Source organism: Scylla paramamosain, chromosome 7 (assembly GCF_035594125.1).
Source record: "Scylla paramamosain isolate STU-SP2022 chromosome 7, ASM3559412v1, whole genome shotgun sequence".
Classification (NCBI taxonomy): Eukaryota; Metazoa; Arthropoda; class Malacostraca; order Decapoda; family Portunidae; genus Scylla; species Scylla paramamosain.
Genome location: NC_087157.1, coordinates 34,067,312 through 34,094,582, shown reverse-complemented (window position 1 = coordinate 34,094,582; position 27,271 = coordinate 34,067,312). Strand labels below are relative to the sequence as shown.

Below are 27,271 nucleotides of genomic sequence, written 5' to 3'. Positions count from 1 at the left end.
GCGGAGGTGTAGTGTGGTGTGGTGTAGTGTGGTCAAGAAACCTCGCGTGACACCGTGGGAGAAACGCGGCTCTTTGAGGAGGAGGAGGAGGAGGAGGAGGAGGAGGAAGTGAGGGAGGAGGAGAAGAAGGAGGAATAAGAACACGAAGAGGAGGAGGAGGGGAATAAAAACATTTGATGTGGAAGGAGTAGAAGGAAAAGAAGAGAGAAAAATATACAAGAAAGAATTTTGAGGTGATAGGAAGGAAAAGACGAAAAAAAAAAAAAAATGGGAAGATAACATAAAGAATCCGGGGTGGAGGAGAAAACCCTTTGATGGTGATGATGAGGAACACCATCAAATGAAAGGAAAATATTACGGATATTTAGGAGAGAAAGATGATAACAGTGGAAGAGAGGAAGAGTAATAATAAGAGTGGAAATACTAAATAATACAAGAAAGAATTCGAGATTGAAGGGAAAGATTCTATGATGATGATGATGATGATGATGATGATGATGATGATGATGATGATGATGGCGATAAGAAAAAACAATTATATAAAGGGAAAGTAGAAGGAGGAAGAGGAGGAATGGAAAAATAAAAGGAAGATTTTAAGGTGAAAGGTCAAAAATACGTATATGTGGATTATTTTGACGAGGAAAACCATGCAGGGAAACACGAGTATTAACGAAGACGGAGGAAAGAAAAAGAAAACATTAATGTGGTAAAAAGAAGAGGAGGAAGAAGAGTAAGATGGAAAATGAGAGAGGAAAATCGATGCGGAGGGAAAACAGCAACACGCACTAAGGCTTGGAGAACCAGCCAGGAAAGACTCCCCAGTGACAGCATTAATGACTGACGCGATGGAAGACAGCGCTGCATATGTGATAGGTGGTGGTGGTGGTGGTGGTGGTGGTCTTTGTAGTGGTGATAGTAATGAGGAAGAAAAAGAAGAAAAAATCGTAAACCAACATCAACAGCAATAACAACAACAACAACAACAACAACAACAACAGTATGATAACAATAACAATGAGGTTTAATCAAATGAATAAATAGATAAAAATGAATAAATAAGTAGTTGCAATTGATAGTTATGAGAAGAAGAAGAAGAAGAAGAAGAAGAAGAAGAAGAAAAAGAAGAAGACCGGAGTGAAACATACCACATTGATTCTAAAAAAAGAAGTATATATATATAATGAAAAAAAAAAAGAATAGAACCATCAAGACTTCCGTGCCTTGCTAGAGATTTATAGGAGGAGGGACTCGATCGATCTGCTGCAGTGCGGACCTCAGGGTGTGTGTGTGTGTGTGTGTGTGTGTGTGTGTATGTGTGTGTGTGTTTACCTAGCTTTGGTATTCAAGGCCTGAGCGACATGTGTGTGATCTTGTTATATATTCATCCACCCTTTTCTTCTATCGATTTCATCTTTTCTTATCCGTTTCGAAAATATGTATACTTTAAAAAAAAAAATGTATATTGTGAAGCTTTCTCATCTTGCTCGTGTGTGTGTGTGTGTGTGTGTGTGTGTGTGTGTGTGTGTGTGTGTGTGTGTGTGTGTGTGTGTTTCTGTATTTCACATTATTGCGGTCCCTGTGAGTTAGTAAGGGTCGCACACTTACCGTTCGCCTCATTCCCTCTGTTATCTTCCCACGTGCGCCGCCAAGGTGACCACCACCACCACCACCACCATCACCACCCCTCGGGCAGGAAGTAGCGTCTTCCCCCTCCCTCCCTTCTGCTCTCGTTTTTTCCTCCTCTCTCCCTCCTTGCCTTCCTCTTTCTCTCTCCAGCACCGTTACCTGAACCCCCATCGGCCCGAACCGCTTGCCCAGACCGCCAGACCCGAGAGGGCTCTCGGGTGCTCGCCTTGCCCTTGCACTTGCGCGTGCGTCCTGCCTCATGCACCATTCCCGCCCCTGCTGTCTTCGCTGTTTACATGATTTAGAAAAAAATGTTTCGCAGTATTTATGGATAACAGACACCTCTAAATTGGAGTACGAAGAGTACATATACTTGTGCATGAGTGTTTAGAATTGGCGGCACGTGACTGACTCGTACGTACTCAAATTGAACCCGGCGAGTCTTAGCGAAGCAAATAACCACGACAGAACAAAGATAATAAAGGTGATGTGGGGGAAGTAACGGGAAGAGTCAGACTCTATACGAGTGTAGCTTTTGCTCATAACCTTTAATAAACTCGGAATGTTCAGATTTTCATCTTTACCTGGAGGTAATCAACTATTCCACAGCGAATGGCGCTGCTCATATCCACACATTCGTGTAGTACATTACTGTATAAATGTGAAACAGACGGACAGACCCACATGGAGTTCTTGACGATATCGATGCCATAATAAATGCCGGGTATAGTCAGAGCCTGGGGCGTACCGAGGAGGCAAGGTAAGACGGTCACCGGAACTACTTAATTATAGCAATAAAGTCAGGTTGACGAGTCCTGTTGTCACTGTTGACCTGGATGCAGTACAGTGTCTTTACCAAGAATGATTAGATTCTCGCTCTTCTTTCTGACTGACAGGTACACATTCGCACACACACACCATGGCTCGTGTTTTTCACCAGAGCTGTGTAAAGGAATGACCAAAATTGCTCTCATCGACTCAGTGACAAGAATGTGTGAGTGGAAGCTATTATGGCTCACCCCTTAAAGTACTTGTTGTTGTTGTTGTTGTTGTTAGGCCCTCGAAGATCTAGTGATCCTTATGGGCCCAGAAAAACTATTTATCAGTTATGTTGTGTAAATGAACGTCTCAGGCGAGGCTCAAATGTTATTGTGGTGGAGAGAGAGAGAGAGAGAGAGAGAGAGAGAGAGAGAGAGAGAGAGAGAGAGAGAGAGAGAGAGAGAGAAATGTAACTAATATTTCACAGCCGCACCACCACCACCACCATAACAACAACGACGACAACAACAACAACGAAGACAACAACAACAACAACAACAATAACAACAACAACAACAACAAAACACCAACAAAAACAACAACCATTCATTCCTCACCTCTCTAGCACAAACAGCCTCGCCAGGGTCAACACTGGTAGGACTGCTGCTGTTTGTTATTCCGTTGCATTCCTTCGTGCCCTCCACCTTCCTAAGACTAATATTTTGAACTTCTCTCACCCCGCAGGGAAAATAGACGGTGATGGTGGTGGTGAGCGTGGGGGAGTGTGCCCAAGAAGGCGGCGGGAGAGGAAAGAAAGGAGAAGGAGGCAGAGCGAAAGAAGATGGGAGAGGAGGAGGTGTGCCAGCCCCTTCACTGGTCCACTACCCAGTCCACAAGTGTCCAGGCAAAGGGGACTACCCGCCAGGATACGACAGTGACTCTGGCAACAGTGACCACAGCAGCAGCGGGCGGGGCAGCGGCGGCAGTGACCTGGGCAGTGAGCTGGACCACCGGTAAGTAAGGTTGGTCTGTGTGGCGATGGTTGGTAAATGTAACTCCCTTGCAGCACATATTCGCTCATTGTGACTCGCTAAGAGGTGAAGGGTGAAGTAAATTTGGAAGCTGCCTGAGTACTGAATGAGTTAAAGATTATTCTGGTTGTTCTTCCCTTTCTTCTTCTTTTTTTTTTATATATATGTATTTTTTCTTTTTTTTTTTTTGTGTGTGTTATTATGAGGAGAGAGAATGTGGAGCAGGAACAAAATAATGAGTTATTAGTGACCTCACCCCGCCATTTCGTTCAGGGACAGAATTTGTTTCATGGATAGGAAAATAACTTAAGTTTACGAATGTGCTAGGTTACTTCATATCTGTCACTATCTCCTTGTGTTTATCGGCGTGGGTGCAGCGATGGGTCCCGCCTGGAGGACAGTGGCAGGTACAGTGCTGACGGAGAGGAGGAGTCCCGCCAGCAGCACTCCCCACAGCCTCCCCCTCACGCGCCCGACCCCACCTCGGCTCAGAGCAAGACAGAGGTCGACACCCACCCATCCGACAGGTGTGCTGGCTGAGATGGATGTGTGTGTGTGTGTGTGTGTGTGTATGTGAAATCATATCTTTTGCCGTGTGTTTGCGACATTTTTTTTATTTCTCTTGTTACGTACTTTGCTGTAGATGAAATGTACTATTCAGTCTCAAAATTATTACGTAAATTACGTATAGAAATAGACAGGAAGTGGTGATGATGGCGGCGGTGCAGACGATAAGATGCTGTGAGGCGTGTTGATTTACGTAAGCACCTGAAGCAAAACTGTGATCTTGTGTAGTGCAATCTGTACGAGGTGTGGCTGGTACGTACATGTGGAAGTATAGGTGTGTGGAGGTGTGGTCCAGTGTACACATAAAGTAGAGTGTATGGATGAAGCTTCTAGAAATTATCATGGAGATTCGTTACCACAAAACTGTGGAATGATTGGCAGAAGAGTCGAAGCTTTACCTGGCATCACGCAAGTCATCCAAACAGTAACATACCTTTCTTTACTTACAAAGCAGTTGGGAACTTACTTTAACGATCTTGTTGAAGGGACAGGGCACTGCAGCAGGAGGCTCATCTCACCGCCACTTTCTTGATCCTGCGATGACATGGAAAAACAGTTTGAAGGATTAAAAGTAACATGCAATAAGGGAAAGAAAATTACATTACATTTTCATAGGGAAGGATTGAGTGAGGCTGTTCAGTGTATGGAAAAGGAGGAGCTGAACTCATGTGGTCAAAGCCTCCTGAGTAATTACGGTGATGTTGCTGCTTCAGACCACATCAGCGCAGCGTGCCCGTGACTCACCCCCCTGTGGACGCGCCCCTCTGCGGCCACTGCGTCCGCCGGAACCTCTCCTTCTTTGACCCAGACTGCGGTGGCTGCGCTGGCCTGCTGCGGCGCCCCTCCATCACGCCCGCCCACTTGTTCGCCATCATGAGGCAGTGGGTCCCGCAGGTGCAGCAGAACATCCACCACTTCGTGCGACAGGTGAGTCAATACAAGTGAATGTGAATACCAAACAGTTACAGATCTATACGCCATAACGAGGCTGTTTGGTTTAGCTGCACTAACTATATTATAAAAGAAAACTAACTGATTGTAAAGAAAGAAAATCAGGGGTGCATATTGCTTGTGGGGAGAAGGTGTAAATGTTTGCTTGTAAAGTGATGTGTTGCGCTTAATATCACAGTTGGAGTCAGTGTGTGGCGGTACACCTTGAAATAATTACAAATGAATACATGCATGCTGACAAACAGGCAGACAGAAAAGGTGACTAATAATCACACACATTCACAGGAAGGCGGGCGGACATGTACACAAACACACACATAAGCTGACAACCACTCAGATGGACAGACAGAAGTGCATGTATTAAAGAAGACCAAACAAGGAAATAAACCATATTAATGAAACTGACACTTAGACAGATAGATGGGCAGATAAAAAGACATTGAAATACCACAAAGAAATATATACGTACTTGTAGCGGTAGCAGTTACAATAGCAGCAGTAGTGATGGTATAAAACTTGTCATTTGTACTACTACTACTACTACTACTACTACTACTACTACTACTACTACTACTACTATTACTACTACTACTACTACTACTACTACTACTACTACTACTACTACTACTACTACTACTGCTGCTGCTGCTGCTAATAATAATAATAATAATAATAATAATAATAATAATAATAATAATAATTAATAGCAATAAAAATAACAGTATTATTATTAGTAGTAGTAGTAGTAGTAGTAGTAGTAGTAGTAGTCGTAGTCGTGGTGGTGGTGGTGGTAGTAGTAGTAGTAGTAGTAGTAGTAGTAGTAGTAGTAGTAGTAGTAGTAGTAGTAGCAGCAGCAGTAGTAAATGGTTTAACAAGAAAAAATAAAAAGAGAAAAGAAGGGCTTTGCTTTTCTCTACGAGTCTTACTTGGCGCTCCTCTTCAGGCCCTTGAGCTCGGGTGTCACGTGGACGACCGCGACGCCCTCACAGACATGACGCTGCTCCACTACGCTGTGAAGGCGGGCAGCAATGGTGTGGGGGACCAGGACACCGCCCTGCAGGTACTGTGTGTGTGTGTGTGTGTGTGTGTGTGTGTGTGTGTGTGTGTGTGTGTGTCAATGTGGAGACAAGAGCAGGGTCGCTAAGAAAAGTTGCCCTGTGGCTTGAATAACATTTTCTTCATCCTTTTACTGGTATGCTCGTGCTTTGTGAACATTCAGAGCACTTTAAAGAAAAGAATAAACACACGTAAACAAAAAGAGACAATAGGAAGTTAAATGTCTTTATTCTAGGTACCAAACTATTTAAAGATACTGTAGTCAAAATAAAGAAATAGAAATGTCTAAAAGTTGTTGACGACTATGGGAAAACTGTCTACCATCGAAAGAATTAAACTACAAGCATCACGAACTGTGGGATTGCGCGCAACACGTGACGTTTGCATGGGAGTGGCTGGTCGTAGCAGGAAGTGTGGAAATGTTGCGCCCACACACGAGACTCCCGTCCCTCCCCGCGGCACTGAATTGAGAGAGAAATCTAAAAATAAAAGAGAGAAATCTAGAGAGAGAGAGAAAAAAAAAAAATCCCGAGGTAGTTGAGTGGCGTTATTAGGTTGTGAAAGGAGTGTTGTGGCTGACGCTTGGGTGAGATGAGGTGGAGAAATGATGGCAGTGACGGCGATGATTATGAGTTTACGGCAGTGAGCGAGGAAAGATGCGAGTAAGATGCGGAACACTAGTAGTAAAGTTGGTTACATCAGGGTTTTTTTTTTTTTTTTGTCTCCTCACAAGAGCTAAAAAGTAACAGGTGGATTATGTAAGCCATGCTGTTTCTGTAATATGGATTGATCTTTCTTAATTTTCCGTGAATGAGCGCCGAAGATATACTTTCATTTCATCGATAGAGATTGACTAACTAATAGGTATATAGATGAATAGATAGGTAGATAGATGGACAGACAGACAAACAGACAGGCAGACAGACAGGTAGAGACAGATACGCAGGCAGGCAGGCAGACAGACAGACAGACAAACAGGCAGACAGACAGACAGGTAGACAGGCACGGAGGCAGGCAGGAAGATAGACAGACAGATAGGTAAATACACAGATAGAAAGACAAATAGATAGATAGACAGAGAGACAGACAGACAGATAACAGATAGACAAATAGATAGATAGATAAACAGACAGACAGACAGACAGATATAAGGGGCATTAATTAACTAGAATTCTGAGTAGTTCAAGCAAACGTTGTGGTGCAAATGATATATAACACCTAGTACGCCTAGAGATTTACGAGTACCTTCTCACATATAGGAAGACGCCAGCATACCCAGTCACTCTGAGACGAGACTCCCCCACTACACCAGCCTTTCCCCTTTTGTCTTGTGCATTGATGATCTCGCCGGGAAGCCATGAATAGATAGAGAGAGAAAAGATAGAAAGACTTAATGGGGGAGAAATAAGACATTAAAGATAAAAAAAAAACACTTAGGGGGGAATATGAAACAAAGAAAAGGTAGAAATACTTGATGGGGGAGAAATAAGACAGAGAAAAGATAGAAAGACTTAATGGGAGGCGAAATAAGACAGAGAAAAGATAGAAACGCTTAAAGGAGGAAGTAATATTTGAATATTACGTGTTCCCCTTGCCTTGTGTGGAATATGTGACCAACAGAGAGAGAGAGAGAGAGAGAGAGAGAGAGAGAGAGAGAGAGAGAGAGAGAGAAATAGGAAAGTAGAGTGAAGGTAGACCAGGCAGTAGTTATCCAGGCAGTAATTTGACGGGATGGCCGGGTGCACTCACGCTCCCCCGCGGCTTTCACAACACCTCGGCGAGTGTCTTGAGAAATGCGTCGTTCCTGTAGTGTAAGAGATCAATTACACCACAGAACGCCTGGATGTTGTTTCCCCCTGCGGTCGTGTTTTGTGGCGCGGTGCTGGTGGTGGTGGTGGTGGTGGTGGTGGTGCAACACTGGGATGGAGGAGGGAGAGAGAGAAACATGCAGGAATAGGAGGACGAGGACGAAGAGGACACACACACACACACACACACACACACGTGAGGTTGCTACATATAAACATGAAGACGAGAAAAGTTTAATTATGTAAAAAAAAAAAAAAAGTGGAACATTCTCACTCGTTTTTTTTCACTCAAGTTGCATAAAATGACGGTGACGAAGGACTCCAGGGAGAGACGGGGAAAAAAATAAAACCTCCCTGACTGTATTAATGACCGAGCCGAGAGAGGAAACAATGGCACTGGTAACTATTGGTAGCATGTCTCGTGAGTGCTATTTTAGAATTTCCTGTCTTCATTTATTTATATTTATTATTGTTCCTCCTATATATTCACCGATACGCTTCTACTCTGCTTCTACTTGTCTCCTCTTCTACTCCTCTATTTCTCTTCTACTTCCTCCTCTCTAGTGTGCCTCTAGTCCTCTTCGCTGTGCCCTAAATGCTGTGTGCCTCTCAGGTGGTGAAGGAGCTGCTGAGGGCCGGCGCCGACGTGCACCAGCGCTGCCGGTGGACCCACATGACGGCCCTGCACTACGCCGCTTACTTTGACGTGGCGCCTGTCCTGCATTTATTGCTACGAGATCCCATGGGTGAGCTGCCTCTGTCCTTCCATCTCTCTCTCTCTCTCTCTCTCTCTCTCTCTCTCTCTCTCTCTCTCTCTCTCTCTCTCTCTCTCTCTCTCTCTTACCTGGGTATATCAATACAATTTACATGTTCGGTTGTCAGTCAGCACGGGCCAATAGTAGAATGAATATATGATTTAGGTAATGCAGGCAACTCTCTGAGATCTTGGCGTGATTGGCTGCAGGCGTGTGTGTGAACGACGCCTGCCTTGAGTACTCCGGGGGCACGCCGCTGCATATCGCCGCCGCCAACCTGTGTCTGGCCGCCGTAAGGGTGTTGCTGCACCATGGCGCCCTGCCCACTCTCACCGACACCCAGGGCCGCACACCCTTCCGTGAGTCTACCGCCCTCGCACACACACACACACACACACACACACACACACACACACACGTATATATGTACTACGAGCATACATGCAATGTGAGCAAAGAACATTAATAAATGACAGACAGTGCTGGACAGTTGAGCGTAGATACAAAAGAACACAATCTTCACTTGAACTCTGAATACCACACTTATAAATCACACACAGCTATAAATCACACCAAGTCATCACATGTGTCTAAATACTGCAGCTATACGCAAGTTTACTCTCGACTAGTTAAAAAAAAATAAATAAATAAACATATGTAGAACGCAAAATATTTGTCTCCTCCCTCCACTCCTTGACGCTTTCCTGCCTTGCCTTCCCTCCAGAGTGCATCCCCACCCCTGAACAGTACGAGCTGGTGCCTGACGTGCAGGAGGTCATAAGTTGTCTCCGCAGCCTCCTCTCCCCATCAGCCTCCCACGCTCACACACACGCCTCTCACGCTTACCCCGCCCACGGCAACACCGGCCAGGGCTCCTCCGGCAAGGCGGTGCTGAAGGCCATGGGGCTGAAGCTTGGCGACCGCGTGCTGGTGAGCGGCGTGAAGACTGGCGTGCTGAGGTGGGTCTGGTGAATCTGGCGGTGATGTATGTGAGCCGACTGATTGTACATGAGGGGTGAGGAGGATAATGTTTGCACTTAAAATATTGCGTAAGAGCAGAAAATAAGTTAAGCCAACAAGCCTACATGTCTACACGTGGCAGTTTCTATATATAAAACATACTTATAACATATCATCACCATCCATGATTTAATGTAATTTTTCAAGGTTCCTTATTGACCCGGCAATAACACCTGATTACTGAGTCTATTCCAGTCATCTGCTACTCTTTTTGGGAACCAATGTCTTCCTGTTTTTTTTTTTTTCTTCTTTTTGTAACTTCATCAAATATGAACCCGATAGCTACTGTGTAGGGACGTGACACATTATACTCGTACAGTCGTAAAGAAGTACTTGACAATCACAACATGGTATGGCAACGTGCTTCTTAAATGTGTTTACTGAGGTACCAAGAGGACTTTACACCAGTCACTTAATCTACAGAACAGAGAAGTGTAGTGCATAATGTTCATTTCTTCCAAAGATACTCTCCGTCTAACATCCCTCCCTGGCTGTTGTTACTTGCACCATCTCCAGTCTCGTCTTCTTCCCTCTAACAGCACCGCCTTTACCCTTCCCTTCCCCGCCAGGTTTGTGGGCACCACGGAATTCTCGACAGGACTGTGGGCGGGAGTGGAGCTGGAGACGCCCACTGGACGCCACAACGGCACCGTCAAGGGTGTCATGTACTTCCGCTGTGCAAAGAACTACGGTGTGTGTGTGTGTGTGTGTGTGTGTGTGTGTGTGTGTGTGTGTGTGTGTGTGTGTGTGTGTGTGTGACTCGTTCTTACAATTATAAACATCGTCAACTTTTCATATCACTCTTTTCATAGGCGTTAAATTATATTGTAATAGTATTATTTCCTGACGTACATAGATTGTGCGCTTTAATTTGCAGTCAGTTACATAATTATGGTTATTCAAATCAATCAATCTATCACACAGGAATCTTCGTGCCCATGAACCGCCTGACGAAGATCCCTCACGTGGGCGGGGGACGGCAGGGACGCTCCACCTCACAGGCCCACAGGCAACATTCCCGCACAGCCTCGCGGCGCTCCGCCTCGCTGCCACCAGGGCGCGTCAACCATGGCCGCGTGGACGTCTCCCAAGTGGCATCTAAGGTGGCACAGGGTGAGTGGGGTGCAGAAGGTTCTGGGAGTGAGGGGTTGTGAAGCGTGGGACGGTAATGCTATATGTAGGTGTCATATAGATGGAGGGAAAGCTGTGTGGAATTTGTATAGTGCATAATGTAAACAGGGATGCAAACTGCGAGTCTATATACTTCGGTTCATGTATCGGAAGGTGCTGCTAATTCTGCTTAATTCTTCCTTGAGTTATTACATTTCTAAATTACCAGATAGTTTAAAGTGACACAAGCCATATACGTGGAAAGGAAACATTTTGAAATAGTTTCTCTGACAGCTTCTGTACACAAGGATAAAAAAAAAAAAAGGCACTGCAGCAGATTACTCAAGGAAATGGATAACCTTTTCATGACACTATTTAACTTTTTACTACCCTTACAAGTATTTTTTTCCTTTCTTTATTTTAAGTTTGTAGTTCGTTTTTCATTTGGCCATCCATATCCCTTGCAACCCCTCAGTTCGACCTCTCTCCGGCAGACATCCGTGACACCACCCGCAAGATCGTGCTGGGTGACCGAGTCTTCGTGGACATGGGCCTGGGGAGCGGCGCAGCAAGGGTTGTCACCGGTACTGTTAAATTCACTGGCGCCGTCCACTTCGCCTCTGGGTTCTGGGTAGGCGTAGAGCTGGACGTTCCCCGAGGCACCAATGATGGCTCGGTCAACGGCACCAAGTACTTTATGTGTAGACCACATCACGGTATCTTCGCTGCGCCCTCCAGAGTTATCAAGTGAGTGCTGGCGTTGCTGATCTATAGACCCTAAGGAATGGCGTGCTAGGTGTACGGTTGTGCTGTATGCGGGCTGTACTTGTACTGCAGGTGCTGTCATAGGAAATGTACTTGGATGTTATTGTAGTAGTAGTAGTCGTAGTAGTAGTAGTAGTAGTTGTTGTTGTCGTTGTTGTTGTTGTTATTGTTGTTGTTGTAATAGTAATCTTGAAAGACGTCCTTTGTAGTGCGTACCTCTACCTCCTCGTTGCCCGCAGGACTACCAATGACAGGACGTCGGGTTGCCCTTCAGAGTTCCTCCAGGACGCTCAATCTTTCCTAAGCCATAGCCGCCACTCCCTCTCCTCCCACCACGGCTCGGCCCACGCCCTCCACCTGGCCACCAGCGGACCCCTCAGTCTGGGTTACTCTGCGACCTCTGCAAGTCATGACACCCAGGGTCCCAGGAGTCTCGGGTGGGGCGAGTTCATAGAGGCGACGTCATCCACAGCCAATCTAGGTCCCGAATGCCACGATTCCTGTTGCGTCACCTGCTCCACCTCCCAACACCTGCTGGAGACGAGCGGCCCTGCGTCTCTCAAAGTTACGCAGACGTTGAAGCCAGCCATCTATCCGGCCAACACCACCATGACCAGCCTGAACAGATCCTTCTCCGCCAGGTGAGCTGACAGTCACCCTCAACGCCTCTAGCCACATCCATAACGATATCAACAATCCTCACGTTCATATAACTAATTCAGTTTTCTTTTCCCCAGTCATACTCACAAGTAGCCAAAATCAGAGTTCTGTTAAGACAAGGCAGTGTTCTCCACCTAACAGTTCCTCCCTTCTCGTGGCAGATATGTCACATCTCGTCAGCGTCAGGAGGAACTTGAGCGCATGGCGGAGGAGCGGCGTCGGCAACAAGTCTGGTGTGACCCGCCTATACTGCAAGCAACTCCAAGGGCGCAACGGAAGAAACGTGAAAACCAGCATTGGCTTGAGGTGGGCCATAACGTCTTCTACAAGAACATCGTCGGTAAGTGGCGGTCCATTAATGGGGTTAGTGGCGGCTCTCTTCATTCCTTACTAACGGCGCCATGTGTTCCTGTTGTTACGGCACCACGAAATCAGTCAGTCAATCATTCAAGTCTTTCTCACTCCTCGCTGACTAAGCACCACTGGATTCTTGGTCAGACTGTTTGTTACACCCTGCCTACGATATGCGGTTTCATGACCTTTCATTAAGCGCTTATTTCCCTGCTGTGTCTTTATATAGTGACTTTACTGTAGTGTGAAACGATTTTAAACAAACCTAGAATTTACATGAAGACTTCTCTTGGTACAACGCCTCCCTTTCCACAACGCTGTGCTTATCTGCCCTCCATCCCCAGGTGTCATCAAGTACATCGGCAAGGTGGACTTCGAGGAGGGCGTGTGGCTGGGCGTGGAGCTGCGGGCGCCCAAAGGAAAGCATGACGGCACGGTAAATGGCCGCCGATACTTCAGTTGCCGCCCTCGTCACGGCATCATGGTGAAGCCCAACAAGGTGTACGTGAGGGGCATCAACGGCGCCAAGCTGGTGAAGCCCGAGGACGAAGACGAGGAGCAGTGACGGCGACGCGGACGAGCAGAGAAACTAGGAGGCGTATCATAATATTCCTAACTTAGAGCTTTTGTGTGAGTCAGTAGGTTTACATGGCAACAGGGTTCCTTCTGTCTTGTAGTTTTACTGAAAGTATTTTTTTTTTTATATAATATATTTACCGATAATTTGATCTCTCTCTCTCTCTCTCTCTCTCTCTCTCTCTCTCTCTCTCTCTCTCTCTCTCTCTCTCTCTCTCTCTCTCTCTCTCTCTCTCTCTCTCTCTCTTTTCAAAGGCTAAGTAGCTAGCCTCTCAGAAGCTGGGTGATGAAGAAACAGTTCGGTTCACGCATCACACATGTCGCTCTCTCACCTGCTTAATATTATTGTACATATAGTTTTGAGATCTGAATCATAATCAAGTATTCTAGTTTCAAATCAGTTCCTCTTGATAAGAATCTATGTATCTATGTATCTTACTTATTCAAGAGATTCCTGTTGTCAATGAGATTATTTACTACGATGTGAACCAGCATGGCAAACACAGCACAGCACAAGGCTTACAAAATGCTTTATAAAGAACCTGGTCACTGCACTTTGGGACCCTTGCACAAAGGTAAAGGGCGTGGGAAAATCTGTGAGAAAGACGTGTAGGGCAGAACGGCGGCAGGTCAAGGGGCACAAAGGATAGTCGCAGACTGGATGTTGGTCTATAGTTGTTTGTCCATAGCTTCATATTAGCTTTTGTTCAAACAATAATGAGTGAGTGCACGGAGCCCCCGGAGGCACACACTGGCCGACTCTGCTGGTCCAGAGGCGCCGGGTGTGAGAGGACCGGGAGGGACGGGGCGGGCTCAAACTCTGCACCGAGTCTTATTTCCATTTCCTCGAAGTAAGCTTCAGGTAAACAATGAGCAAATTAGGTATGTATATATATATGTACGAGTATGTCACGGCTCACGTATCACCTTACCCCACCTGTAACCCCAGAATCACGAAGTGCAATATTTTATTACAAGAGTCTTGTTTTGATTTCCTTCCAAACGAGTTCCACCTAAACATTTCTTATGCTGTTGACGAATGTTTGACCATCATAGACTTGAAAATGTGAGAGGAAACATATTTGTTTATGGTGTACCATGTTTGTTTACTGTGTGTGTGTGTGTGTGTGTGTGTGTGTGTGTGTGTGTGTGTGTGTATGCAATCAAGAAACACATACATACATATTTATCACCAGATATGTGTGTAATTGCAAGGTGAAGGAGAAGGTAATCTACACCCTAAAGTTTAAACATCAAAGACAAGAGCATCAAAAACTTCACGGAAGGATTTTTTTATGAATATGAGAAATTTTTATTAGTACTTACCCTGCCCACTAAAACTTACAGGCACTGATGATGGATCAATCAGCAATGAAACAGGGGTTACTGCATTTCATATTCTGCTGTCAAGTGATTCAGTGGCTAGCTCACCTGTCTTTGAATCCAAGGGCCGCGATTCGAATCCGAACCCGGGACAATCGGGCACAACTCACCCAGTTGTTCATCCTCCCATCGTTGCGGTAGATGGATGGATACTTGGGGAAACATGGGAAATGTAAATTGTGGAAACCTGGATGTCACAGTGGCTCTGTGAACCAGGGTAAGGGACATCATCAACCACAGGCTCAAACACCAACCAGATGGAGTGGGCACAAAGGCGGATAACTACAGAGGTGTGCGCGGCACACGATGTGCTTGACTTTCTGACCAAAAAAAAAGTATTAGTTTTTATTCTTGCGTTGTTGTTGTTTTATTTATATTCATTTATTTATTAATTTACTTATTTATTTACTATGGATAAAAACATATGTTATGGATAACTGTTCAAATTACATTTTTGTCTTTTTTTTTTTCGGTATAGAAGTCCAGTAAAGCTGATATCAGTTTACTTACAAGTTTTATAAAGCTTATGTATATCAGTCATGCCACCGGCTTGTGCGTTATGACTTTCCAAATTTACTTATACAATATGTGAAATGATGAGTTCGTTATGGCAAAATTATTATTTGTCATTGAACATGTCGCTGTGTGCCCTGTGTAATAGTAATCTAATATCTTACGTTGTGTGTGTGTGTGTGTGTGTGTGTGTGTTAGCAGATGTTCTTGCCTTTAAAGTGTATTCATAAAATTAAGTACGTGTATCACTATACACTATGACCGTCTGGTCAAACACACACACACACACACACACACACACACACACACACACACACACACACACACACACACACACACACACACACATACATACACACACACACACACACACACATACATACACACACACACACACACACACACACACACACACACACACACACACACACACACATACACTATATATATATATATATATATATATATATATATATATATGTGTGTGTGTGTGTGTGTGTGTGTGTGTGTGTGTGTGTGTGTGTGTGTGTGTGATTTTGCCTTCATTTCATGTCTTTCTAAAGCTTTCAAGTTTATCCTTAACAGGAAGTTTTTCAAGATTTTTTACTTACCTTGAGTTTCTGAAGCACTTATGAACTAACAACCTTCCTTCTGATCGTCGGTATGGATTCTGTAAAGAACGATTTATACTGGCGATTTGGCTTTCCTTGCTGAATCTTGGTCATCCTCTCTTATAAATTTTAGTGAAATCTTTGTTGTTAACATTAAAAGTTTTTGATCGAGTCTAGCATAAATTTGTAAAGTCCAAGCTTTTCTCATGGTTTCTAACGATCTTTCTATTTCCTTACATCAGATTTTCTCCCTGGGAGTTTTATCATTGCAGTGGAAGACGGCCTCTGTTCTCTACTTATTAATAGTTTAGGGCACTGTCCTACCACTCCCCTTTTTCCTACTATTTATAAGTGATTTTCTCAATCAAATTTCTTGTAATATACTTTCTTATGCTGATGACTCTACCCTACATTTCTCATCCTCAATAAATTTTGCCAGACGCCCGAGTCTACAGGAATTAAACAGGACAAGCGGAGAAGCTAATGCAAGAGTCAACCAATATCTTCATTCGTTCCTCCCTTTTACTGGTGAACTCTGGAATTTCCTTCCTGTTTCTGTATTTTCTCGTGTCTATTACTTGAACTGTTTAAGAAAAGGAGTATCATCAAGACACCGCAAAAAACTAAATTACCCACATATTTTCATTTTACTACTCCTTACAGGAGTTGGTACTTAATTTTACCTCACGTGGTGTGAACTTTTTCTTCTTTTCTCAGTCCATTTTTTTCGCTCTTTGCTTCACTTTCTGACACATGAAAATAGATAAGCCCCAATTTCTGACACATGAGAAATAAATAAGTAAATGAGAGAGAGAGAGAGAGAGAGAGAGAGAGAGAGAGAGAGAGAGAGAGAGAGAGAGAGAGAGAGAGAGAGAGAGAGGGAGAAGACAGATATTAAAGAGATATGTAGGTAAACAGATGTAGCTATAATGGAGAAGGTGACCTGGCAGTCTCTGGTAATATACGCTTATTACACATACCATTGCAGTGCAGCTAAAGCGAGCACACTGGACAGAATAAAGATAAACAGATAAAATTCGCGAACGACAGACATTTAAAAATTGCATCTGTATTTGGTGACTCAAATGCTAGCGCTTATTTAGGAAACACCAAAAACTGCATCCAGTAGTGGTTCAAAATACGATGAACCTAACCAGGCGTTGCGGAGTGACCAAAAGTATAATAGACTAAACTAGTCTAATTCCTCGGATAGTTTATTTGCAGTCGCATTTTACCAAGGCCAACTGCAGGCTTGATTTTACCTGCATGTCCTGGCGGCACCTCACCATCGACCCGCCGCGATGGTGCAGGCTGCGGCACCTGTCTGCGGCGCCACCAGTCTAGTGAATTAGCATCGATCAGCGATGATTCTGTGTTAAACGATACCACTAAAAACACGCTCATTAGCAAAATGCAATTCGTTAATTATTTACCAAACTAACAGTCGAAGGAAAAAATAAATAAATAAAAATAAATAAATAAATAAATAAATAAATAAATAAATATATATATATATATATATATATATATATATATATATATATATATATATATATATATATATATATATATATATATATATATATATATATATATATATATATATATAGATAGATAGATAGATAGATAGATAGATAGATAGATAGATAGATAGATAGATAAATAAATAATTCGATCCTTGAAATATATTAATGACTATATTATGAAATGAACGCTGACACAAGATACACCAACATGCGCTCTCATCAACACCCCATTGACATTCGTGGGAAAGAATGATCTCTCATGCGCGCACACACACACACACACACACATATATAGTGTGTGTGAGAGAGAGAGAGAGAGAGAGAGAGAGAGAGAGAGAGAGAGAGAGAGAGAGAGAGAGAGAGAGAGAGTGTGGGGAGAATTCTCAAACGAAAATCAATGCTGTGTTGATGACAGCATAAGGGGGTGTGAAGTTAAGAGGCGAGGATTATGAAAGCATGAGTATGAATGCACCCTTTGAGGGTGATGGGGCGGGGAGATTAGGGTGTGGCTGGAGGGAAGGAGCGCGGAGCGGTACAGGGGGTGGTGAGTGCGGCGCGTCCGGGATGACGTGTCCAGCATTCAACTTCTCCTATGAGTCATCTTCAGCCAGCTTGTCATTTGTCTGCCATGCTTTCAATTCTATTATTTCTCTTGGTATTATGATTCTTTTATTTGTCCCATTAGTTCGTTTGACGTTACCGTTAAGATCTTACCAAAACCGTATGAATAAAATACACACACTAATATATATATATATATATATATATATATATATATATATATATATATATATATATATATATATATATATATATATATATATATATATATATATATATATATATATATATATATATATATATATATATATATATATATATATATATATATATATATATATATATATATATATATATATATATATATATATATGCCAGATAGCCAACTACAGCCCTGCGGGTTAAAATCCTGCACGATTAGATTTGAACTTCTCGTCTACGAGCCCTCAACTCCTTGTTCCTTGATTCAGTTAGTTTTATTTATTTATTTTTATTCCGGAGCTCTAGGTATTGGTAAACCTGTTAACCAGCCACTCATCAAACTCGAACCTCGAGACAGACCAGTTATTCATTAGTGCCGCTTCTCATTACAGTAGTCAAGACAAAATACCACCACAGCTCACCAACATCCACAAAGCATAAAAAATACAGCCGATAGGTTTCATTATTTATTTGAAGTGACAGTTTCAGAAGGAATGTATGAGAATTAGTACTCTTCTCCCTCCTCCTCGCCTTCTGCGTCAGCAGAGTCGACGCCCACCTCCTCGTAGTCCTTCTCCAGGGCAGCAAGATCTTCACGAGCCTCTGTGAACTCGCCCTCCTCCATACCCTCACCAACGTACCAGTGCACGAAGGCGCGCTTGGCGTACATCAGATCAAACTTGTGGTCAAGGCGTGCCCAGGCCTCAGCGATGGCAGTGGTGTTGGACAGCATGCACACGGCACGGGACACCTTGGCCAGATCGCCACCAGGCACCACAGTGGGTGGCTGGTAGTTGATACCCACCTTGAACCCAGTGGGACACCAGTCCACGAACTGAATGGTCCTCTTGGTCTTGATGGTTGCGATAGCGGCGTTCACGTCCTTGGGCACCACGTCACCACGGTACAACAGGCAACAGGCCATGTACTTGCCGTGACGAGGATCGCACTTCACCATCTGGTTAGCAGGCTCGAAGCAAGCATTGGTGATCTCAGACACTGACAGCTGCTCATGGTAGGCCTTTTCCGCAGAGATGACGGGAGCGTAAGTCACCAAGGGGAAGTGAATCCTGGGGTAGGGCACCAAGTTGGTCTGGAACTCGGTCAGGTCAACGTTCAAGGCACCATCGAAACGTAGGGAAGCTGTGATGGAGGACACGATCTGGCCTATCAGGCGGTTCAGGTTGGTGTAAGTTGGGCGCTCAATGTCCAGATTCCTGCGACAGATATCATAGATTGCTTCGTTGTCAACCATGAAGGCACAGTCGGAATGTTCCAGAGTCGTGTGGGTGGTCAGAATGGAGTTGTAGGGCTCGACGACAGCTGTGGCGACCTGCGGTGCGGGGTAGATGGCGAACTCGAGCTTGCTCTTCTTACCATAATCAACAGACAACCTTTCCATGAGCAGGGAAGTGAAGCCTGAGCCGGTGCCACCACCGAAGGAGTGGAAGATGAGGAAACCCTGAAGGCCAGTGCAGTTATCTGCCAGCTTGCGAATACGGTCCAGAACAATATCCACAATCTCCTTTCCAATGGTGTAGTGGCCACGAGCGTAGTTGTTGGCAGCATCCTCCTTACCAGTAATGAGCTGCTCGGGGTGGAACAGTTGTCTGTACACGCCAGTTCTGATCTCGTCTGGAAAGGAAATGTCGAAATTAGTCACTGACAAAGACCTGTTCAGGCAACATCTTTTTCCAAACAATATTACAATACAGTAACTGTATCTACAGTTGGTCATGACATGAAGCTGAATAGTGGTTTCTGGTCACCATTTTTAAAGTTCTTTAACTGTTAAGCAGGAGAATTTATCATAAAACCCAGCCAATAGTGTTCCTCGTTCAAAGAACAGATACGTACCGATAACAGTTGGCTCCAGATCTACGAACACTGCTCGGGGAACATGCTTGCCCGACCCAGTCTCGCTGAAGAAAGTGTTGAAGGAATCATCGCCACCACCGATGGTCTTGTCGGAGGGCATCTGACCATCAGGCTGGATTCCGTGCTCCAAGCAGTAAAGCTCCCAGCAGGCATTGCCCATCTGGGCACCGGCCTGCCCTACGTGGATTGAGATACACTCACGCTGGAAATGGAGAAACACATTGTAAGAACAAATAACCAGGCAGAAATTCGCCCAGCCCACATAATCTATCTTGTTCCAGCACGACACCGGCTGCCGGCATGCCACTCCCGCCAAGTGCGACAAAGGAAAAATGTAGAATGTAATACTATGATGATAACCGAATGGAACACTACTGGTTATCACAACGAATATCCCCTCACACAATAATGTACTTTAACTGTCCACTTACCATTTTGATAAAGTGAAAGGTTCACTGTCGGTCTCCCGAGGTACTGTAGACGATGTCCTCGTGATGTCGCGACTGCACCGCAGTTGCCCGCGAATTTGGCTTATATGTGAGGGCTGACGTCACCGGTTTCTTCTCCGATTGGTCCGTTTTGGAGAGGCAGGACTTCTCATTGGTTCAGGTCGGCGGGAACCCAGTGGAGGCATTTGAAAGTATATCCTGAGATCAATAGAATATAGGATTTTTTTTTTTAGCACATAGTTAAGTGTTTTGCGGCTGCATTCGTCAGGAACCATGATTTAACCCTACTGAATCCATACATAAAGAAATAAAAAGAAGAATAGCTATGTTTTCATAGTGGTAGGGTGACGGGAATGACGGGTGGTGTTTTATGACGTCATGAGTTCTTCTCCACTTTGAGAGAGGCACGAATTCTCATTGGTTTAGAATGGAGGGAGCAGAGCTGTGGTGTTTGGAAATAATAGCAGGGAAATCAATATATCTGCTGCGTAATCTGATATTAAAATATGAATTTCTGCTTGAGGACTAAGCTAACTAGAATGTTCTTATGAGAAGTCCTGTAATCTGCACACACTGGAGCAACAGGAAACGAGTAGCCATTTTTCCGCAAGGTCGCATTTCCTGTCTTTCCTTGTCTCTCCAACATCCTTTTACCTTTCGCCTCTTACTCTCTTGACCTGCCTTTCCTGCCAGCATGACTGCCTAAGTCTGAAGAAAAAGCTGAAAACAGGAGGAAATCGTGTCGCTTAACCTCCTACATTCCTCTGCCATAATTTAATGTATCAAATTATTGCATGAGTTTAGTAATAAAGGAATTATGTACATATGTAGTACACATTAAGTAGATCTAGTTGGGTTGCTACTTCAAAGACAAACGTGGTCACCTGCTGGCTCCCTTTTCCTCTTCTCAGGCCTCGCCCCTTTCCTCTGCTTTCTTCGTTTTACCAGGTGTTGTGTTGTTCAGTCGCTGCTTGGATAAGAAAGAAAAGAGCAGTAGTAGAGGCTTGCCTATTTTCTGTTTGCAGACGACAGTTTGTCAGAGTAGTGTTGTAATTATCGGGGCTGGGAGAGTTCATCAACACGAGTTTCAAGACAGGCAGCTGCTGATGTCCGGATCCTCAGTCGTGACTTAAGGTGCATTATAGCATCAAAAGATATACTAAGTCTTTGACTTCACTCATGAAACATGCATAATTCACCAGTACATGTTTTGGCTTTCCATCAAAATGAACTTGCAGCAGAAGATTTTACATCAAAAGGGGAGAAATGAAGGTGGAAATGCGGACGCAGAGTTGAGAGAGAGAAAGAGAGAGAGGTCACACGGGTCGTGTTCATTTCCACAGCTGTCACCTTGGCTGTATCGCAGAGCAGTACGCCAACTCTTGTTCTGTGCTAGCATCATAAGTCTATACGGGCTTACATTACACACTGTAGAAGCCGTGGATAAAATAGGAAGTAAGATCGGTAATGCCATTCTGCAAGTGGTAGTGACTGAATGCGGGGACTTAGGCGAAGTGAAAGGAAAGGAGGGATGATGGTAATTGGTAATAATTTTATACGAGTGAGAACGGAGCTACACGGCCAAATAACAACGGTGAAGATGAAGGAGGAACAACGGAAGGTTAACACAAAGCTAGCGAAGAGAGAGAGAGAGAGAGAGAGAGAGAGAGAGAGAGACGTAACAGACTACAGTGCCCCTACAGTAGCTGACAGCAGGTGGCGCCTGCCTCAGGAGTCGATACCAACAGGCTCAAGGACCCTTCCCTGCTAGAAAAACTGACGGTAGATGAGTATCTTAGTTCATCAACCCGCAGTCAGTGCCGCAGTTGAAGATGATTGATTTATTGATAAAGAAAATAATAAATAAAATAATGATAATAACAATAATAATAATAATAATAATAATAATAATAATAATAATAATAATAATGAAATGAGGCACACCATAGCGCTGAAGATGTTGAGCTTTTTTTTTTTTCTGCAAATCTTACTGGAAATAGGAAATCAAGAGGGAGTGGTGTTCAGTTTTCCCCGTTTCTCTTCTCCAGTTATTTCCTCTCATGCTAAATTCCCCTCCTTTCATCGGGTACACCTATGATATGAGTAATCAGTCTCAAATGTACGGCAAAGGAGACAATATAACGGCTGCAAACTACTCAGTTGTTCACACTCTAGCTTTGTGATATACGTAGTACATACACATGTCGGTAAAGATACCAACATGTGTAATGTATACTACTACTACTACTACTACTTCTACTGTTAGTACTACTACTGCTGCTGTTGCTGATGCTACTACTACTAATTTGTTTTGTTCGTCGTCGTCTTCTTCTTCTTCTTCTTCTTCTTCTTCTTCTTCTTATTATTATTATTATTATTATTATTATTATCATCATCATCATCATCATCATCATCATCATCATCATCATCAGCAGCAGCAGCAGCAGCAGCAGCAGCACTAGCATAATTATTACTATCATCATTATCATCGTAATCTAGAGCAGTTGAGTGCAGTGAGAAGAGGCAGTTCGGAGGTGGGAAGGAGGAAGAGAAAGGCACGGAGAGAGGTAAACCTGGTATAGTGGGTCGACATTCTTTACAGTGTTGCCACATTACCGACACTATCAGTATAAATTCATAGTGTAACAAAGTTGATCTAACGTACCTGACGACTTCATTTTTAGGTGTACATTTTCGAGATAATAATTTCAGAAGGAATTATACAGCGTCCTATTATTTACTTGTATTGGATTTTTTTTTTTTTTTCCATTGTCATTTGAAAATCATCTTTAGCAGAACAATGTCAAATCTTGTTATAAGGAGGGAAAATATCTTGTTGGATACAGGTTATGGCACTTAAATGAGCCGAGAGAGAGAGAAAAAAAAATAATATTAAATGGGACCCAGTGTCGGTTTCAAGGTTATGAGAATAAGGTCGAGATCAATAACAGGAAAAGTCCCTAAGGAGACCAGTTTTCGTGAGGCAGCTTCGAATTGAGCGAAACTTAAAGCAAAAACTACACCCTCCCCCTAATCTAACCCTCCCCGACTAATATTACCGATTTGCAGATGCTCTCAGATCAAGAGCAGGGACTGCTTAATCCACACTTTCTTGCCACTGGCGTTTCTGGGCTGAAAGTATTCGAAGACGTTCCTATCTAAATGTCTAGTGTAGTAAGTTAAGCGTAAAATACGTACTCCACAGCGACGTGACAGGGGCATGGCAGCGACCGTTACGGGGCGGAAGCCGGGGAGGGCTGTAACGGCCGTCCCGCCTGACAACAGCTCGCTGTTTTCTCCCAGTAAGAACTACGTTTAGTTGTTTATACTTCCCATACTTGGGCTCGCTCTCACTTTCTTAAACACATCTATATATGTAGACTGGATGTGTACTGTACCAGTCACGAAATTTAACGTAGTTATTTAACTAAATTGTATACATTCATGGACATAGTATTTTCCTTTGCAGAGAAATCGTTGCAGTTTCAAGAACATACTGTTGTTCTACGTTACGTCGCTTACGATTTAAACAGCTCTGCTAGAAGAGAGAGAGAGAGAGAGAGAGAGAGAGAGAGAGAGAGAGAGAGAGAGAGAGAGAGAGAGAGAGAGAGAGAGAGAGAGAGAGAGAGAGAGAGAGAGCAAGGTGTGTGTGTGTGTGTGTCAATTTTCAGCATGAAAACAATGATAGCATATCGTTATTCAGGCTATAAGATAAAACGCGTGTTTACAGCTGCATTCAGCTTCTCCCCCATCTCCCCATCGCCGTCCACCGCCTTCCTTGCAATTACTGCTGCCACCCACCAACCCTGCCTAGAGACCACTGAAAATCATTACAACCACCTACCACCCTTCCTTCGTATCTACCCTTTACTTATGATGTAGCATCTAGCTTGTACATATCAGTGCAGTACAGCTTAGGATTACATCGCCCCGTAGAATAGCAATTTCACCAAAGACCACAAAGTCGTGCTACCATAACCAGTAAATATTGTGGAAACAACAAAGATGCCGCTCACTACCGTCATCTGCTATCCGTGATATGCTGTTCACTAGCCACGTATATTCCTACAACCATCAACTCAACGCTTGTTGAAATATATAAGTATTGTAAATTAATTATACACAAAACACACACACACACACACACACATATATATATATATATATATATATATATATATATATATATATATATATATATATATATATATATATATATATATATATATATATATATAAGGAAAAAAAACTCATATCGTCTTGTGGTTTAGTAATACACAACCACAGTAGCTTCCAACTTTTTTTCCGTCCTTGACGAGGTACGCAACATGAACACAGCCTTGGGGAGCCTCAAGAAGCATAATGGTGGCTTAAAACGAAGGAAATACAAAGGAAATAAAAAGGAGTGAATCATCACTATAACTCACGAAATGGTGATACTATTAATATAACTGCGAGCCTGAAAATTAGGATACGATGATAAATAGTAATGCTGGAAATAGTATAGGTTTAAAGGATGAATCGATACTCTTGCTTTATGATGGTTAGATTTATAATTTTGAATGTTCCCGCCAGACACGCCCTATCTTCGTGTCGCCACTAAACTCGTCCAAGCATCGTTTAAATTGCTTGACAGGTTGCGGAGACCATGTTGTGCCGCTGTAGATGACTTTCCTTCGTTCAGTGGCGGTAATGATATAGTAGATACTTACGTACTTTTAATTTTTGTGGTGATAGAAGGACATCCCAGGTGTTCTGATGCATTGTGGGGCTGAGTCACCGGCCTCGCCTGGCTGGCGCCTCCTAGCTCCTCCCTCGCCTTCACCGCGCGCCTTCCCGTCATCCCGCCACCTCACCACCAACATGAAAACATACATATTCTTCTTATTATATCTTTCTGTAGAGATGATGGAGAGTCAAATCATGGTTCCCGAAGAATGCAACCACAGTATACTTAATTTTAAGCTTAAAAAAAGACATGCTACAGTTTATTGATCTCAGGATATACTTTCAAATGCCTCCACTGGGTTCCCGCCGACCTGAACCAATGAGAAGTCCTGCCTCTCCAAAACGGACCAATCGGAGAAGAAACCGGTGACGTCAGCCCTCACATATAAGCCAAATTCGCGGGCAACTGCGGTGCAGTCGCGACATCACGAGGACAACGTCTACAGTACCTCGGGAGACCGACAGTGAACCTTTCACATTATAAAAATGGTAAGTGGACAGTTAAAAAAGTGCATTATTGTGTGAGGGGATATTCGTTGTGATAACCAGTAGTGTTCCATTCGGTTATTATCATAGTATTACATTCTACATTTTTCCTTTGTCGCACTTGGCGGGAGTGGCATGCCGGCAGCCGATGTCGTGCTGGAATAAGAGATAATGTGGGTTAGGCGAATTTCTGCCTGGTTATTTGTTCTTACAATGTGTTTCTCCATTTCCAGCGTGAGTGTATCTCAATCCACGTAGGGCAGGCCGGTGCCCAGATGGGCAATGCCTGCTGGGAGCTTTACTGCTTGGAGCACGGAATCCAGCCTGATGGTCAGATGCCCTCCGATAAGACCATCGGTGGTAGCGATGATTCCTTCAACACTTTCTTCAGCGAGACTGGGTCGGGCAAGCATGTTCCCCGGGCAGTGTTCGTAGATCTGGAGCCAACTGTTATCGGTACGTATCTGTTCTTTGAACGAGGAACACTTAGCTGGGTTTTATGATAAATTCTCCTGCTTAACAGTTAAAGAACTTTAAAGATGGTGACCAGAAACCACCATTCTGCCTCATGTCATGACCAACTGTAGATACAGTTACTGTATTGTAATATTGTTTGGAAAAAGATGTTGCCTGAACCGGTCTTTGTCAGTGACTAATTTCGACATTTCCTTTCCAGACGAGATCAGAACTGGCGTGTACAGACAACTGTTCCACCCCGAGCAGCTCATTACTGGTAAGGAGGATGCTGCCAACAACTACGCTCGTGGCCACTACACCATTGGAAAGGAGATTGTGGATATTGTTCTGGACCGTATTCGCAAGCTGGCAGATAACTGCACTGGCCTTCAGGGTTTCCTCATCTTCCATTCCTTCGGTGGTGGCACCGGCTCAGGCTTCACTTCCCTGCTCATGGAAAGGTTGTCTGTTGATTATGGTAAGAAGAGCAAGCTCGAGTTCGCCATCTACCCCGCACCGCAGGTCGCCACAGCTGTCGTCGAGCCCTACAACTCCATTCTGACCACCCACACGACTCTGGAACATTCCGACTGTGCCTTCATGGTTGACAACGAAGCAATCTATGATATCTGTCGCAGGAATCTGGACATTGAGCGCCCAACTTACACCAACCTGAACCGCCTGATAGGCCAGATCGTGTCCTCCATCACAGCTTCCCTACGTTTCGATGGTGCCTTGAACGTTGACCTGACCGAGTTCCAGACCAACTTGGTGCCCTACCCCAGGATTCACTTCCCCTTGGTGACTTACGCTCCCGTCATCTCTGCGGAAAAGGCCTACCATGAGCAGCTGTCAGTGTCTGAGATCACCAATGCTTGCTTCGAGCCTGCTAACCAGATGGTGAAGTGCGATCCTCGTCACGGCAAGTACATGGCATGTTGCCTGTTGTACCGTGGTGACGTGGTGCCCAAGGACGTGAACGCCGCTATCGCAACCATCAAGACCAAGAGGACCATCCAGTTCGTGGACTGGTGTCCCACTGGGTTCAAGGTGGGTATCAACTACCAGCCACCCACTGTGGTGCCTGGTGGCGATCTGGCCAAGGTGTCCCGTGCCGTGTGCATGCTGTCCAACACCACTGCCATCGCTGAGGCCTGGGCACGCCTTGACCACAAGTTTGATCTGATGTACGCCAAGCGCGCCTTCGTGCACTGGTACGTTGGTGAGGGCATGGAGGAGGGCGAGTTCACAGAGGCTCGTGAAGATCTTGCTGCCCTGGAGAAGGACTACGAGGAGGTGGGCGTCGACTCTGCTGACGCAGAAGGCGAGGAGGAGGGAGAAGAGTACTAATTCTCATACATTCCTTCTGAAACTGTCCCTAAATAAATCCTAAATACTATGTATGGTTTGGTTTGTCCTCAAATTACGGAAGTAAAGTGTGAAG

General features: G+C 44.2%; 3 protein-coding genes across 4 annotated transcripts in view; 2 read left to right on the top strand and 1 right to left on the bottom strand.

The window, feature by feature from the left end:
• Nucleotides 1–14,012, top strand: part of LOC135102436 (CAP-Gly domain-containing linker protein 3-like) — a 29,839-nt gene extending 15,827 nt beyond the window's left edge. For both annotated transcript variants that reach the window (XM_064007723.1, XM_064007724.1), the window contains exons 2-14: nucleotides 3,130–3,398; nucleotides 3,794–3,943; nucleotides 4,697–4,910; nucleotides 5,878–5,994; nucleotides 8,412–8,544; nucleotides 8,763–8,912; nucleotides 9,278–9,512; nucleotides 10,143–10,264; nucleotides 10,498–10,686; nucleotides 11,178–11,430; nucleotides 11,688–12,089; nucleotides 12,270–12,448; nucleotides 12,804–14,012. In XM_064007723.1, the coding sequence (XP_063863793.1) occupies nucleotides 3,145–3,398; nucleotides 3,794–3,943; nucleotides 4,697–4,910; nucleotides 5,878–5,994; nucleotides 8,412–8,544; nucleotides 8,763–8,912; nucleotides 9,278–9,512; nucleotides 10,143–10,264; nucleotides 10,498–10,686; nucleotides 11,178–11,430; nucleotides 11,688–12,089; nucleotides 12,270–12,448; nucleotides 12,804–13,024 (2,619 nt within the window). In that variant the 5' untranslated portion in view covers nucleotides 3,130–3,144 and the 3' untranslated portion in view covers nucleotides 13,025–14,012. The remainder of the gene's footprint in view (nucleotides 1–3,129; nucleotides 3,399–3,793; nucleotides 3,944–4,696; nucleotides 4,911–5,877; nucleotides 5,995–8,411; nucleotides 8,545–8,762; nucleotides 8,913–9,277; nucleotides 9,513–10,142; nucleotides 10,265–10,497; nucleotides 10,687–11,177; nucleotides 11,431–11,687; nucleotides 12,090–12,269; nucleotides 12,449–12,803) is intronic.
• A 4,272-nt stretch (nucleotides 14,013–18,284) lies between these two features.
• Nucleotides 18,285–20,298, bottom strand: LOC135102438 (tubulin alpha-3 chain). The gene is made up of 3 exons (XM_064007726.1): nucleotides 20,140–20,298; nucleotides 19,688–19,910; nucleotides 18,285–19,465 (listed from the first exon to the last, which is right to left on the bottom strand). Exons 1-3 carry the CDS (start codon nucleotides 20,140–20,142, stop codon nucleotides 18,336–18,338), a joined length of 1,356 nt encoding a protein of 451 aa, XP_063863796.1. The 5' UTR covers nucleotides 20,143–20,298; the 3' UTR covers nucleotides 18,285–18,335.
• Nucleotides 20,299–25,218: 4,920 nt separating this feature from the next.
• LOC135102437 (tubulin alpha-3 chain-like) lies at nucleotides 25,219–27,226 on the top strand. Its single transcript, XM_064007725.1, has 3 exons — nucleotides 25,219–25,374; nucleotides 25,605–25,827; nucleotides 26,048–27,226. Exons 1-3 carry the CDS (start codon nucleotides 25,372–25,374, stop codon nucleotides 27,175–27,177), a joined length of 1,356 nt encoding a protein of 451 aa, XP_063863795.1. The 5' UTR covers nucleotides 25,219–25,371; the 3' UTR covers nucleotides 27,178–27,226.
• Nucleotides 27,227–27,271: the final 45 nt, after the last annotated feature.

Bases quoted from the DNA above. Each gene is read 5' to 3' on its own strand.
- LOC135102437 (XM_064007725.1), top strand. The intron at 25,828-26,047 runs GTACGTATCTGT...TTTCCTTTCCAG, and splicing joins TCTGGAGCCAACTGTTATCG to ACGAGATCAGAACTGGCGTG.
- LOC135102438 (XM_064007726.1), bottom strand. The intron at 19,466-19,687 runs GTACGTATCTGT...TTTCCTTTCCAG, and splicing joins TCTGGAGCCAACTGTTATCG to ACGAGATCAGAACTGGCGTG.